The sequence below is a fragment of the Amborella trichopoda genome, chromosome 9 (genome assembly GCF_054954075.1).
Source record: "Amborella trichopoda isolate Santa Cruz 75 chromosome 9, AtrichopodaSantaCruz75HAP2 v2.0, whole genome shotgun sequence".
NCBI lineage: Eukaryota > Viridiplantae > Streptophyta > Magnoliopsida > Amborellales > Amborellaceae > Amborella > Amborella trichopoda.
This window is the reverse complement of record NC_142344.1, coordinates 1,184,935-1,201,103: the sequence shown is the minus strand read 5'-3', so window position 1 is coordinate 1,201,103 and position 16,169 is coordinate 1,184,935. Positions and strand designations below refer to the sequence as shown.

Genomic DNA, 16,169 nt, shown 5'->3' with positions numbered 1-16,169 from the left:
CTTAGCTAGATTGATAGAGTAGAGTAGAGAGAGATTGTTTGTGATGGAGGGGAGGGGTTGTTAGCTAGATTGATAGAGTAGAGTAGAGTAGAGAGAGATCGTTTGTGATGGAGGGGAGGGGTTGGGTTCCTCTTAACTAGATTGATACAGAAAGATTGTTTACAGAGAGGTTCATCTTGTCGAGACGGGAGCATGGCATTAGTAAAAGAAGGGTTGGATCTGGCGGGGATGAGCGTTGAGCAATTGAAGCTTGTGAAAGAGCAGGCGGATATGGAGGTTGGCCTTCTCCAAGACTCTCTCTCTAAGATCAGGACAGCCGCCACTCGTCTCGAGATCGCCTCCACCGCCCTCCATGACCTCTCTCTTCGTCCTCAAGGTCTCTCTCTCTCTCTCTCTCTAACACTTTCTCTCTCCTCTTCTCCTTCCCATCTCTTTGTAACCATCTGTGAATACTATTCATTCTATTTCTTACGCTTTCGTGCTCTCTATCATCTATTTTCTCTCTCCGTTTTCCATTTCTCTCTCTATTTTCTACCTATATTCTCTCTCCATGTCATCTGTCTTCATTCTCAAACCGGATTTTCTTTCTTGAGAACTTTTTGTTGGAATAGTGAAGAAAATGCCTGATTTTCGTTCTCTAAAACTTTGATTGGAACAGGGAAGAAAATGTCTCTAAATTGATTTTCTCTCTCTTAAACACTTAGTTGGAATAGGAAAGACAATGCCTTCGAACTGATTTTATTCTCTCTCTAAAACTCTTACTTGGAATAGGGAAGATAATTGCTCCAATTTGGGTTTTGATCTTTAACTTTTGATTGGTAAGAAGGAATATGGCTCTAAATTGATATTTTTGTCTTGGAATGAGAAAGAAAATAGGTCTAAATTGAATCTCTTTCAAACTCTTGGCTGGAGTAGGGAAGAAAATGTCTCTACATTGATTCTCTCTCTAAAACATTGAATAAGGGAAGAATGTCTCAAAGTCGATTCTCTCTCTAAAACTTTTGGTTGGAATAGGGAAGAAAATGTTGGTACCCCTCACTGCATCCCTCTATGTTCCTGGAACTCTCGACGATGCTGATAAAGTCCTTGTTGATGTCGGCACTGGCTACTTCATTGAGGTTACTTTCTAATCTCTGTGATTCTTCCTTTTCATCTTCATGTCATTTTTTCTCATCTTTATGATTTGATTCAAAATTCTTTATTATTCACTATTAATCTCTACATTTATTTTTATTTTTATTTTTATTTTCATGTCCTTTTTTTAACTCGACATGACACCTATGTTATGTTTGACACTTTAGAAACCTAGTCGCTTCTTAACTTTTATTGAGATTAATCCTACTATGAGGGTACTTAATGTCACCGAAATACGACCTCCTCTTCTTTTAATGATGTGTGAATGTTTCATTCTTGAAAGGCTAATTTTAATATTCATGTTTTTGACACTTGCATCCTTGTCAAGCATTGACCCATGTGACCATGTCTATGTCATAGCTTTAGAAGCATATGTGATAGCACATAATCTTCATTGTAGTTCATTTGTCATTTTACTTTGGCTTCTTTGTTGAGTTTTGTATTAACTGAGGTTTTGTCAAATTGTTTTTTAATCAGAAAACAATGACTGAAGGGAAGGATTATTGTGGTCGCAAAATCAATTTGTTGAAGTCTAATTATGACCAACTTGTTGAGGTTTGTTCTTTCATGTAAATTGATCTCTCTTATTCACCTTTTTAATCTGTAGTCTGATGTTTGTAAATTGTAAAATTCTCAGTTTGTTATGCTGAATTGCTTGGCACAGCAGCAGGTCTAAATGCAGTATTTAATTTGGGATATGATCACTATGCTCTAAAGTTTTACCTACATTTGTATTACTCGCATGGCATCCAAAAAAACAACTGTAAATTAGAAACTCATTTTGGTTTAGTTAATTTTCCTTGATCTTTCACTGAGTCCTGACACGATTTTTCATGTATAAGTATGAAAATATGTCATAATTTAGCGAATTATGGTACTCGGCTTGCCAAAGCGGCATCTATTGTCCATTCTTGATGATAGACAGTGAAAACTAATTGTACCTGGGCGAACGTTCTGGTACACAATTACCTAGTCATGATTCCCTTGTAGGTTTCTTGTAAATCATTGTTGACTTTTAATCTATTCTGAGTAGACTCTAAATTGTTGGAATGCTTTAGTGCCAAAACTGACTGAAACAAAATTGAAAATATAGTGTTATGATTAACAAAATCATAAAAGACATGAAGAGTGAGAAAAAATATCAACTATGAAAGCAAATCCTTTTGTAGATTAAACCTATGACTCTAAAAAAGTGAACCATCAAGGATATCTTATGGTTAGCCTTCTAGTCCGAGAGATTTGAGGCTCACTGAGATTTTTCAAAGGGAAAATCCAAAATTCAGTGCTACAATAATTTTTCTTTTCTTTCTTTTGTTTTCTTGGCGGGCAAAAAGAAAAGAGCACTGTTGGGACTTGATCGATTCCGACAAGAAATCTGGGCCAGGCTCTTGAGTCTGCCAATTAGGGACCCTCCAAATGGTTCCAAGTGACTCCACCAAGATCCAAGCCGAGTCACCAGTTATTTAATAACTCATTTTTTGCGAGTGGCATTGGGTGATATAACATAAAACATATGGTAATGACCTTGGTTTCCTCAAAATCAAGATAGTGCTTATTTACACACTTTTGCTATATCTCAGACATTAATCTGATGAAAGAATGTATTCCAGCTGAAAATATGTGAGATTAAAGACCTATAAAGCAAGTTATGTGTACAGTGATTTTTTGTTTTTTTGTTTTTTTTTATAAGTTAGTTATATGGTTTATCTGAGAATCTTTCTATTCATTTTACATGAGCAAGTCTTTTTATCTTTTAGCTGTATGAAGTTACATATTCATGGTTTATTGAGTTCTTGTTGCCCTGGTTAGGGTTCTGATATTTCATCTCATTCGTAAGTGTCATCTGTCCAAGATATTATTTTTGCTACTTAAATAAAAAGTATATGCTAGCTTTTTTGAATTCTCAGCTATCAAATGGCCATTAGATACTGGCAGAGCTAGGGATACTGCAAATCAAAGAACACAGGAACACAAGGGACTAAGGTACCCAACTACCCATTTATCTTAGGAAAGTCAAATAGGAGTTGTAGTTGGAGGAACCCATTGCATGACGTGCCCATGAGTTACTTTATATTTTGGGGTTGTAAACAATGACGCCATTACTTTTCATACAAAAAGGTCAGAAAATAATGGATGTCTGGGGTGTGTCATATCTCTTTACAAAGTAAGAAGACGTTTCTCAAACTTTGAGCATGATCAATGGTACATTCCCTACCTCTCAATTGCACATATGACTGTAAGAGTCATCCTGACCTTTTTGTGCCAAAGGTGAACAGTCTTATAGCATACTTTATCTTATATCTTTCCCCGCTTTGATATTCAACCTTTTTATTTTAATTTGTTAAAAAGGACTCCTTTTTTATACTTTTCCTTTTTGATGCTTAGGCCTGCAAATTCTTGCAATGCAGGTTGCTTCCAAAAAGAAGAGCATGGCAGATGAAGCCGGTGTGTTACTACAAGCTAAGTTGAGGCAGGCAGCCTCTACTTCATAAGGAGCTGGAGATTTAAGGTTCTGTTTGAAGCTTGGGTAAATCTTTTTGGGTATTTCAGTATCTTGTATGATATTTCTTTTTAGGAGTAGGCATGAAAAATTTTGATTTTGTGTTGATGGATTTTAGTGTCTGCAAAAAACTCAAGGAGCTAGAGTTGACAAATCCTTCTTGTTCATGGGTTAAGAAGTACACAACTATGATTTATGTTTATCGGACATTGCTTCTATTTACAGGTTACTCCTTAGGGAGCATGCTATACGTTCACTTCCTTCCTTGTGCCGAAGATTAGTTGGGAAGATTTTGTTGATTTGGAATTTTGAGATTCACCTTTTAATCATTGAATTTGTATCGTTTTGGAAAGATCCACTTTTTAAATCACAAGATGGATATGTTTTTGGAAACAAGAATTTTGAGTCCCTAAAGCACTTTAGATTTGAAAGGAACGCTTTTTATTCAACCTTAGGACATTAATTTTTTTAGGCACGTAGGGAGTATCATCATCATCAGAGCCTTAGGATTCATAGAAAGTTTTGGCTAAGTTTTACGTTGGCTGCGTACTTGACACAACCCACCTCTTTTACCTGGGCTTGGTTCGGATTAAGGGAGAGTTTAAGGTCCTCACCCTTCTTAGACTACACATAGGGAGTGTATGAAAGATTTTAATTTTTTAAATATATTAGTTAGCCGCTAGGTTGAGGTGTTTATATCCCCTTGAGGTGGTTACATCCACAAAATTGAGGATCTTAAAAGTACTCCTAGGCAGGTTTTTATTTGGGAATTGTAACTAATATTGGAAGCTTATGATATTCTGGCAATGGCCTTATTGCTAGAGTATAAGTGGCATAACATACAGCTAGAGGGTTTTTGTGGGCTATAATATTGGAACCCACTCTCACTATTCTCTCACTTCTTCCTTGACCACTTTCCCTCTTTTCTCTCTTCAACAGAAAATCCTCAGGAGCTTCGACACCTCCTCAAAGAGTATGGACTGGGTTAATTTTCCCTATTGCCCCTTCTCAAAGGAATGGGTTCTTGAAAATCCTCAAGACTGGTTCAGTTTTTTCTAAGACCCCTACTCGAAGGAATTGGTTTCAGATTGGTTCTCTGAAAATACAGTCCTTCAAACACCATTTCTCTCTCTTCCCCTGATGAAATACCCAGACACCTGTCTTCTTGAAAACCACTTTCTCTCTCTACCCTCAAAAAATGCACCACCTTCAAACTTTGCAAATTCATGGCTGCCTCTTCAAAAACCAACCATTTAGCTCAGGGCCACTTTTATGTCAATGAGTTGGTTTGGTCCTGCTCTTACTGCTGAAGGGTTTGATATGCTAATCTGGTTTTCAACTAGGTTTCTTACCTCAATATTTATCTATGACTTCTCCTTTGTTGAAGCTGGTGGCGAGTCTCTCTTCTGAGAAAACCTGTGTGGAGAATACTTACAATTTGATCTTTCATAGAGCAACAGGTTTTGCTCCATATGGTGATGGAGAAAATTTGAGATGGACTCTATAATTTATTAGTTCAGTCCAAATAGGATCGGGATTTCTGGTTTATACAGCAGGATTTCTGGAGAGAGAATGATTGGCGAAATTGGGGTTGTGACCAAGAGAAAGTTGCTGAGGTGAAATGATTTTGCATTAGGTTTCTCTGCATCATATGATGAAAGCTATTTTTGGAGAGATTTTGGTTTCAATGGAAAAGATGGGATTGAACTAATGGCTTGGTTTTAATGGAAGAGATGGGATTGAACTAGTGGTTGGTTCAATGGAGGAGATGGGATTGAACTAATGCGTTGTTTTTAATGGAGGAGATGGGATTGAATTAATGGGTGCAGAGAGAGGGATACAAGTTATTGGTTAGTTTCAATCGGGTGATCGTGTTCCTGTTTTAAGGTGGTTGAATTCCAATGAAGTGAGAGAGAAGAAAGAATATGGTTGGAGGAGTTAAAATTTTTGTTTGGAAGGTTTTTGCTGGTTTTCAATGTAAATGCAGAGAGGGAGAATCAGGGTTTGGTGAATTGTTTTTTCTTGGATAGTTTGTCACCGCAAGAGGAGGAAACAGGGTTTGATGGGTTTGAGTTTTGGGTTAATCTATCAGAGAGAGAGAGCGAGAGAGGTGGGTGGTGAAGGGAGCTCTTAATGGGTTATGGGGAGCAGGAGAGAGAATTTGTCCTTAGTGAGTTTTTCTGGGGAAGTATTTTCTAGGGTTGAGAGAGAAAAGCTGGTTGCTGAAGCAGTACCGACTTTTATGACGAGTTAGGGCATTTTCTGGTGAGCTTTGTGGAAAGAGACCACAATTTATTCTAAACCAAAAATTCGAATGTTTCACCCCCAATTTGGAGCATTTCATTGATGTTAAGTTTAAGGGAACGATGGGGATTCATTTCAATGCTTTGATCTAGTTCTTGAAGGATCCAAGTGCTGTAGGTTTGAGGAAACTAACCGAAAATCTAGTAAATCTTCAAGTTTTAGACTGAATTTCATGTACATTTCTACTTATTGGAAAATGACATGCTTAAAGAGAGCAATATCTTTAATTTTTGGGGTGCAATTATCATCATCATTATCATTATCATAGTCATTTCCCAACTATTTGAGGTTGGCTACACAAATCCTAGTTCGCTATTCTGTTGTATCAAGGGTCAAACGATCAATGAAGCTATAAGTCCCCATATTTTTTCTCACTACTCCCAATCATGTCCTTTTGGGCCTGCCCTTTGCTATTTTTGGACTTTCTACTTGAACCAACTTACACCTCTTAACAATGTTGTTCGAGGTCTGTGATGTACATGCCCAAGTGACCTAATTTTAGAGTGCAATGCTTGGGGAAAGATGAGAATACTTGGTTTGAGGTGGGTAATGGAAAAAGAAAGAGAAATGTTAATGCTTTGATTTTAGAAAAAACAATTTATAAATGAAAATAGAACTAGAGCACTGGGAGACCTTGGTTTATTTATTAATTTAGGTGTTTGACTTGATGGACGGTGCAGATAGTTGCAACCTTGTATCTATAAGGCTATTGCCTTATCAAAACAATATCACACATAAACACATATATAGAAAAATTTATATAAAGCTGCCACATGAAAAAAATTTAGGGCCTCGGTTCCAAAACCATATGGAAAGATAGTGTATTGTGTAATACATTTTCTGAACCATCCATTTCCAAGTATTTTTAAATTAGCTACATCTGTACCATTTTCTAGAGCTTTAAATTTCATAATTAAGAGTAGAAATTTATGAAATTACTCTTAAGATTTGAAATGTTTAACATCTTACCAATACTTTTTGATGTAAACTATCGTAGAACGGTTTATGAATGTCGCCGTGGTGGACTCTTTTACCAAGGACGACGAGAATGTGAACTCCCAACCATTCATACATTGGAGGGACCGTTTCTTATTTTGTGCCGAAGCGCAAATCACTCATCATTCTTTTGATCAAATTTTTAATAGCTCAATGGAGTGAAACATCGAAAACAGGTTTTGAAAATATATCAAATTCATGTTAAATGGTCCAACTTTTAGGTGTATTTTGTTAAATTTCCCAAATGTGCCATCACCTTCTAGTGAATTGATGGATAGGTACCGAGGAGGGAATGAGATCCAGTAAAACAGGACATGATCGAAATGGTGAGTGTCATCAGTCCATGATAGTGATAACACCCTTATCACTCGAGGTAAAATAAAAAAGTTAAAAGACTCGTGGGACTACGATTTTTCCTATGGTCATTTGGTGCTCTCTCTCTCTCTCTCATGCAGACATACACACACATATTAGGCATCCCTTAAATCTTTAAAAGCTCCACTGATAGCATTGCAGGGAAAAGGTGGCGAGGCCTGTACATTTCCATTTCTAAATGAAGGCCCCATTCGTAATGGAAACTCTATTTTAAAAATTAATTGGAATCTATTGAACTGGGTGATCCAATTGGTCTTGTTTTCCCAATTGGTCTATCTAGACCAGTTTGAGATCTGGTTTCTAACTTTTAACAACATGACACCGTACATCAAGCAATAAACATGGACTATGATACACGGATGACAAGACACTAAACATAGAAAGAAGCCGAGAGATTTTATGATGTAGTGGGAGTATATCTAGTATTCTTTCTCTTGTAATTATGATGCAGTGGGAGTGTATCTAGTATTCTTTCTCTTGTAAAATCATATCTCAGGAGTATGTTTAGGACCTCAAATTTTGGGGATGTAACATCTTTACCAGCATCAACCTTTTACTGAAGATAAAAAATAAACAAAAAATAATAATTCATATGCACTCTTTGTCCCATAAAGAAAATAATAATCTTAGGTTGAATGGAGAGCTCCAAATTTTTGCATGGTCAGAGATTTATTTAGGAATTTAAATTCCTTATCTTTTACAAAAATACTCATATGGCGATTATAAGTGGATCCCAGAGTCTATATGAGCTCTAAAATGTTGAAAATTCATATGCAAATTACATAGATGCAGTCTCAGTCTCATACCATGCATGACACCCAAAAAACACATACATATAGTCATTTTATGAGCCTATGAATATAAAATACTATACAATCAATTTACCAAAAGAAAGCCAAAGAAAGCTTCTAGAGGTTTGCAAACTCTGGGAACCATTACCCTTGAGCTAAGCTGATATATTCTTCAAAAGCCCTAACTGAGAGGTGTCACAAATATCGTCGGAGTAAGGCAACTGGCCAAGAAGCCTCTCAAAGTAAGATCTCCTCAACCCATGCTGTTGTGATATAGGCGAATGTATTTGAGACGGTTTCTCAAGAAAGACAAAGAAAGATTCTAGAGGTTTGCAAACTCTGGGAACCATTATCCTTGAGCGAACCTGATATGTTCTTCAAGAGCCCTAACTGAGATGTGTCACAAACAAAGGGTTATCTTCGGAGTAAGGCAACTGGCCAAGAAGCCTCTCAAAGTAAGATCTTCTCAACCCATGCTGTTGTGATATAGGCGAACGTATTCGAGACGGTTTCTCACTGGAGCAACCTGTGACCACGACTGTCGTGTTCTTGCAAGCCAGATTCACAAGGGCCACCATTGTTTCAGGTTCAGTTGCAGCGGAAGCATCCATTAAGAATATATGGGTAAAATGGCCTTTAGTAATACCTGCAGAGTATAGCCTGAAACAACTTATAAAAGTGGAGGTTATCACCCTATAACTCTTAAGCTTTTGCAGGGTTGGACAGTCGAAAACCTCCCCATCATAAGAGGAAGCCCCAAACACCTCGACAGGCACATCTTCGAGCTCGCGAAAGGCTGCATTTGATCGGAAGAGTTCCGTATCAGGAATGTCCCTCAATAATATTCGCAGAAGGTCATCGCAAGCTTTGTTTGTCGGGGCAGCGATGAGAATTTTAGAGTTCGGGAAGCTCTTGTATATGTATGAGGCTGCCACCCCAACTACAGCTTTGGTCTTTTGGATCGCGAGGCTTGATGCTCCGAATGGTGAATTGTCTACACGGGTTGGCCCCTCAACTAGATAAGGTGGAAAACCTTTGCACCTAAAGGAGAAAGTGGTAGTTACTGAATCAATTGAAGATATTTTCAAATGAGAAATTAAAGCATTCCGAAGACACCTATAGCACACAAAGGCTATATCCACCACCCATTACGAAAAGCAAAAGGATGGAGTTAACTAGAGTGGTGCTCCAACCATCCATTAGACAGAACAGACAATGGATGTAGCGTAATCTACCACATGCGGGATTATGGTAATATACTTTTCCATCGCTAATACATGCTATTAAAGAAGGGCAGTGATTTCAGGTAACGGTTGTATCGTAGTATAATACAACGACACTTTTAGAAAACCATGTTTGTGGTATTTGTACGATCCAAAATTTTGCACACACACTCCATTTCAATAATCAATCAAAAAAAAAAAAAAAAAGTTAAATTTGAACCCTAGATATGGTCAAAACGGGTCACCTTCAAAAACAAATCTAGACCATTCATTTGGTGATAGAATAGGTGACTTGTACTCACATCACCTTCAAGAGAAATGCAAGTATAAGACTCCGACAACTAATGCCCATACACTGTAATTAGAGATCCTGCGAAATTAATGAGATCACACCTAAAGTTGAACTATTTTACATTTCACCATGGGCATGTTTTGATAAATTTCAAAACTCGTAATAATGTGTCATTTAATCTGATTTTTTATCAAAAGAATGAAGGCCTATTCCAATTTAGATTGAAACATATGGGTGAGATGTTAAATAGTTCAACTCTTAGGTGTGATTGATATTCCCAATTTTCATAATGTTGACATATGGCATGGTACACTTTTCACGAGGGGGTTCGGATAAGTAGACATTGTTCATGCATATTAATAAAGTCCAATTATATCATATGCGTATTCTTTTGATCATATACTAAAAGGGAGAAGGGAAAGGTTTCTTTACTTCCCCTTTTGATCATATGTGAGAAGGGAGAAGGGAAAGGTTTCTATACTTCCCCTAATGTATAGAAGATATATACTTCCCCCTACTAGCCGTCTAAGTTTGATCAAGTGAACCACTGACAGTTTGATCTAGATCCAATGCTTCACAATACTTTATTTTTAATTTTTTTTTACAAATTATATGAATATGGAATTTGATACATGCCATCATCTCAATGGGGGCACATCTAAAAAAAATATTAAAAATAAAATAGTAGAAAAAACAAGAACAATAAAATAGTGTATAGGCATGACATTGTGATTGGGGCCATCACAGCAATACACTCAAAATGGACGGTTAGATAGGAGGAAGTATATAAGTGTTATATATTAGGGAAAGTATAGAAAGCTTCCCATCAGAGAATCCCATATATGAAATAAACCATAAGTATGGTATGTGAAAGTCCTCACCTGAGTATCCCAGAAACTGCAGCTTGTTGCTTCGTGTCGAGATGTAGGTTTGAAGAAGATGCACTATTTCTTGCGTCAGGAATACGGATTGGGGTATAGCTGGGAAAAAGGAGACCGTGGGATGACGGTTCTGAAGCTGCAGCCACTGCTTGGTGGCAGCGTTTTAAGCAAACCCTATTGAATGAGAAGCTCACATCATAGTTTTGATCAAACGACTTACGCCGCGGAGAATGGAAGTCATCGCCAAATTCCACCACCACCTTCTTGCTTTTCTCAACCCGACATACAGTTCCCTGATTAAAGGTTTAGAATACGTTATACCCATGGGAACAAGATTTTTTGCAATGGTATCAATGATCTTTTAAGAAGTCATCAAAACCGATCATTCGAGTACACATACAATTGATTAAAAACTTGGATGCCGGTAGGGACTCACTAGCGTCCCAATTCTGAGGCACCCAGCCGGACCCAGACGAGTCCATGACAGAGGCCATTCGAGGTTCTTTGGCTCGGTATTACATGGCCCCTGATCCGATCCTACTCGGGCGATTCCCAAGTCAGATTGGCAATATTTCAATCGTTGACTTCTATGGACTGCAAATTTAACATACATTTCTATAGCATGATCATGGGAACTGGTATTAAATTACATTATACTGCAGTCTATATTACATAGAACACCAACTTGTTTTAACAGTAGTTAGTGGTAACCCAACAGTCGAACATGGCTTAAATTATGCATAATTACATATAGTAGAGGAAATATATGCCCCTCAGGATACTTGAGCATCAGAGGTTCCCTAAACCAGCGCCCAGATGTATCAGAAGGTTAGAAATAATAAAACAAAATAGAATCAGTGGATCTACCAACACAGTTTGTGGATTTAAACAGAGAAATGAAATGTGGAACTTCTGATCTTCTCGGACCAGGTTTAAGTAGAATCATCAAGTTTGATTCATTTGAACAAAATGCAAATAAGAAAAGGGCTTGAAATTCTTCAGGCACAATTTGATTACCAACCTGTAAAACTGGTTTGAACTTAAAGAATGATAAGGACAAACCTTAAAAGGATCAACCATCTTGCCAGAAGGTTTTAAGAAGACGTAATCTCTTGATAGAAGGAAGGGTCGATCCACTCGATCGTGGGGAAACTCGAAATACACAAGGGGATTCTTCTTTGTTGAGGTCTTCTGATCATTATTCTTATACCTGGTTTTATCCCGATTAGTCGGTTCTTGATATATTTGCACAGTGATTCCTTCCAAAACAAAATCACTCCACGTCTGAAGTCAAAAACAAAAAAAATGAATTTATAGATTGAGATCAGAACAAGTAAAATATGCAAGACTATGGAAGGAGAGAGGTTTTAGAAATATTATTATTATTATCATTATTTGGGTTATGGAATGGGGATGAATGAGAAGACTAAATTAAGGAGTGAAAAATGATTGCCAAAAAGGACCTAATCTACCTGTTTTTTCCTTTTTTTGCCCGATACTTTCTGCCAATTTCAATATGAAACTTCCAAGTGTTGGAAAATTTCAGTTGATGGACATTTCAGGTAAAAGTTGGGGAATTGTGCGTACATTTCAGCTTACTAAAATGTAAAACTGTATATTTTAGGGCACCTATTTCAATTCATTTGTATGAAAATAATTTTCAAAAAAGTCAATAATTTGGTCAAATTTAGGAATGTTATTCGGAAATCTTGCTATTGAACCCAAAAAATAAAAACCAAATAATTGCAAGCTATACTTGATCATGCTATATATCAGTACAAAAGACTGTTTTAAAACATGACAATCCGTATCCCCGATCTAGATGGGAATTGGTAGGAACCAAACCCTTTCTTGGATGCTATGGGTCTAGGCCTGGTTCCCCTAAAACCCCTTTTATATAGTGTATGTTTCAGTTTATCTAATGTTTTTTTAAGTCCTCTCTAAAGCCCGTCCCATAAACCCCATCTTAGTTTTTATTTTATTTTATTTATTTCGAATATTCTTTAAATCATCAATTCAGATTTACCTCCCAAATTTATGTAGAAATCATGTATTTTATCTCTTCAGATTTACCTTCCAAATTCATTATATACAAAATCATGTATTTTATCTCTCCAGATTTACCTCCTAAAACTATTGAACATTTGAATCCTGCACATCTCAAACAAAAATTATAAAGAAAAAAGAAAAGAAAAAAATCAGAATTTGCCTTACCTCAACATAGACATCCTCAGCATAAAGCAAAGAAGCAAAATAGTTAGAATAAGTGGATGCAGATAAAGGCTTGATCAGAACATCAGGCACCTTTCCCTTCTCAATCAAGGCCCTAATTTCTTCTGGTATGCCATAGACTGGAAGCTTTTCTTTCTTGTGACTATCGCTCTTAATTCTCGACTCTTTTCCATAATTATTTTGCTTCTTATTTCCTTCATCAAATGAAAGCTTCTCTAAGGAAGGAGAATAAGCAAAACTCTGATCCTTTACATTAACATGAGGATGTTGACTTGGATTATCAGTGTGAATTGAAGGCTTGACCTGAGAAGAATAAGAAGTCGGATTTTGTTGACGAAGATTCGTCGAAGAACCAGAGTACTTATAAAGATAATCAGAAGTTTCTCTTGCAGAGATTGAAGTTGGGTTCTGGTGAGGATGATTAGTTGAAGAACCATAGTTCTTACGAGGATCATTATCTTCTCCAGTGCCAAAAAGAGATCGAAAAACTTTACCCAGCCACTCCATAGTTTTTACAAATTGTGGAGACTGAAAGTGGTAGAAGAAGAAGAAGCTTCTTCTTTTACAGACATTGCAAGCTTGATATAAGAAGAATGAGAATAAGGGTTTTGATGAGGACAATTCGTTCAAGAATCACAGTGCTTATGATTATCATTGGCTTTCATAATACCCAAAAAGAAAAAGAAAGAAAAAGAATCAAACACTTTGGTGAGACATTGTACATTTTTCTCTCCAGTACAATAACATATGTTTTTCTCCCAGGCCAATAACTAAGGACACGGTTTCTATGAGTCTTGGACTCACATGTAGAAATACGCTCCTCTTAATAATCTATTTTTTAAATGGATTTTAGCACTAAATTTTAAGAAATATATAATCTTGAGATCATTACTATGTAAAAATATAAATTAAAAATTAAAAATGATAATTTTTAATTTAAAATTGATAATTTTTATTTCCTAAAGGTTAGTAGTTAAAGTTTTAATAGTTAATATCTCTAGAAAATATAAAATTTTAACTATTTAAAAAAGGATTGTAACCAAGGTATCATTTACCGACTAAGGAAAATTGTTTCATGTGGCAGGGACTGCATTTTGACATTTGCGGTCCCCGAGGTATAAAATATACATCTTAATGATTGATACAAATAGTGGTCCATATAAAAATAATAAAAACTAACGGTCCAAAAGTTTTTTTAGTAGAATTATTATTTTTAATTTTCAAAATTTATTTATTTTTTCATATTCATGATCACCATGTTAGAGATTACATGTCCTCAAAAATTAAGTCAAAAAATCTATGTCAAAAATAGGTTTTTAAGATGTGACTCATTTCTACATGGACTCATAAAAACCATGCTGATTTATAAATACTTAAAATTTTGAAAAATAAATATTCCAAATATTATGTTACACAAATATATTATTTTTAGGACTTAAAATCTTTTTTTTTTTTTTTGTCATATTGATCCATCCATCTTAAATCTGAGATGATGAGTTGGAATCATTGCAACAAGCTTTTGTAGTAGATTATTAAGATGTTATTTACTTTTTATTTTATAGCATAAGGTGAGATCTTTATAAAAAGGGAAAAGTTTATATAGAGACGAGGCTCTAAACAATCAAATTTGAGCCTACCCTGAAAATTTCACTAGAAGAGTTTGTTTTGATGCCTAAACATCTTCAAATTGGCCATCTAGACATCAAGATGCATGGACATGAGAAAAACAATAGATTTCAAGTTTTGGAAATAGTGTATTTTATAGAACAAATTTGGACCGTCAATTTTTTAAGATTTTCAAGTTTTCATAGATTTGTCAATCTACACTATTTTTTAAGCTTTAAAGTTTATAAATAAATATAAAAATATATCTTAAGGCTATTACAAAGATTTTCAATATTAAAACCACATTTCTCGATACTATTTGAAAATAGGCTGTAATTTGATTGTTTAGAGCCTAGGCTCTATACAAACCGCACCCTTATAAAAAGGGTCCTTGTTTCGCAAAAGTGGGAACTTTCCTCGTTCAGGCCATACTTTAATTCTCAACATATTTTCATTATCTCAAAAGATATTCTACTCTTGCGGGAGTCAAATGTACATTTACTCCCTTGGTAAAACCCCACCTAGAAATAATTTTCGGACCCCAAATTTTGGCGATATAATCTCTTCAACCTATAGATTAACTTTAATAAAAAAAAATTCTCTAATTGTACCTTCTATGTACTTAAAAAAATGATGCATCAAGATTGGATAGAGATTATTTAATTTTTAAATGGTAAGATCTAAGTGTTTGAAAATTCAAATTTCATTTTCATTTTTGCAAATAATCATCCAGTAATTCTTAAGTTATTACTTAAATTTCAGACCGAAAAATTATCCAAGTAGATCTTTTAGCCGAGGAAGCAGAAGTGAACCGTGCTTCTAAAGGAGCACAATATGTGTCCTTTTGTTATCAACACTCGTAAACATGGGTGGCACCATTATCTTTTGCCCGGGCTGAATATACCACCAATGTTTTGGGTGGGTATACAACAAAATATTATTTTTATGGGTTGCTATAGAGCTGATGACAAGAGTATTGTCTCCTACTAGGAAAACACTCCTTAATAGTCATTAAGGTGGTCAAATCAATCAATTTAGTATTGGCCATCTGTAAAAAAAAAAAATTATGTAATGTGGCTAAACTACACAAAAAAAAGTTATTAAAGTGGTCAAATCAATTAATTAGCATTAAGGTTGTAATTTTATGATAACTTTTTCACTCTAGTGCCATTGTTCCATATTTGGAAAGTTGAATGAGTATTTAATCGTCCAAACTAAATAATATAGATATCTATTCTTGTTCGAGGTTAGAAACCTACAAAAAGGATTTCTATTGTGAAGCTTGCATGCCAACATTGAAGGTTAGAATAGTTTGTGATCCGTATATATTATGAAAATGAAAAGATTTACATAGAGGTGAGGTCCTAAACAATCAAATTAAGATGCACCTATAAATTTTACTAGAAGAGGTAGTTTTAATGCTAAAAAACCCTCAATTCAATCATTTCGACATCAAAATATAAAGACATGAGAAAAATTAGATTTCAAATCGTGCATCTTGTAATGTATTATCTAGACTGCCAATTTTCAAGATTTTAAAAAATTCATAGATATGCTCGATCTACACTATTTTTTAATATTTAAATTTTATAATTAGAGATAAAAATAAATTGTCATACCATAAAAACGATATCTGATACTAAAACAACATGTTTTGGCATTATTTGAAAGTGTGCCTTGTTTTGATTGGTTAGGGCCTCAGCTTCAAAAAGTCACATGTATTTGTATAGGATTTTTTTTTGATAAGTTTACTTAAAAATTAAATAACAGTATATTTGAAAATTTTCCCTTTACAAAGTCGGCAGTCACTCTGATGTTGACTTGATGCCTACCTCG

At 35.4% G+C, this 16,169-nt stretch overlaps 2 protein-coding genes and 1 long non-coding RNA gene across 3 annotated transcripts; 2 read left to right on the top strand and 1 right to left on the bottom strand.

Moving 5' to 3' along the window:
• Positions 1-3,894, top strand: PFD5 (prefoldin 5). The gene is made up of 4 exons (XM_006847748.4): positions 1-376; positions 1,015-1,118; positions 1,612-1,689; positions 3,543-3,894. Exons 1-4 carry the CDS (start codon positions 193-195, stop codon positions 3,624-3,626), a joined length of 450 nt encoding a protein of 149 aa, XP_006847811.1. The 5' UTR covers positions 1-192; the 3' UTR covers positions 3,627-3,894.
• A 3,041-nt stretch (positions 3,895-6,935) lies between these two features.
• LOC148780287 (uncharacterized) lies at positions 6,936-7,339 on the top strand. The gene is made up of 2 exons (XR_016040913.1): positions 6,936-7,110; positions 7,213-7,339. It is a non-coding gene; the product is annotated as an uncharacterized LOC148780287 (long non-coding RNA).
• Positions 7,340-7,959: 620 nt separating this feature from the next.
• Positions 7,960-13,288, bottom strand: LOC18437537 (putative RNA helicase SDE3). Its single transcript, XM_006847747.4, has 4 exons — positions 12,711-13,288; positions 11,559-11,780; positions 10,497-10,789; positions 7,960-9,141 (listed from the first exon to the last, which is right to left on the bottom strand). Exons 1-4 carry the CDS (start codon positions 13,233-13,235, stop codon positions 8,487-8,489), a joined length of 1,695 nt encoding a protein of 564 aa, XP_006847810.2. The 5' UTR covers positions 13,236-13,288; the 3' UTR covers positions 7,960-8,486.
• Between the last annotated feature and the right edge of the window lie 2,881 nt (positions 13,289-16,169).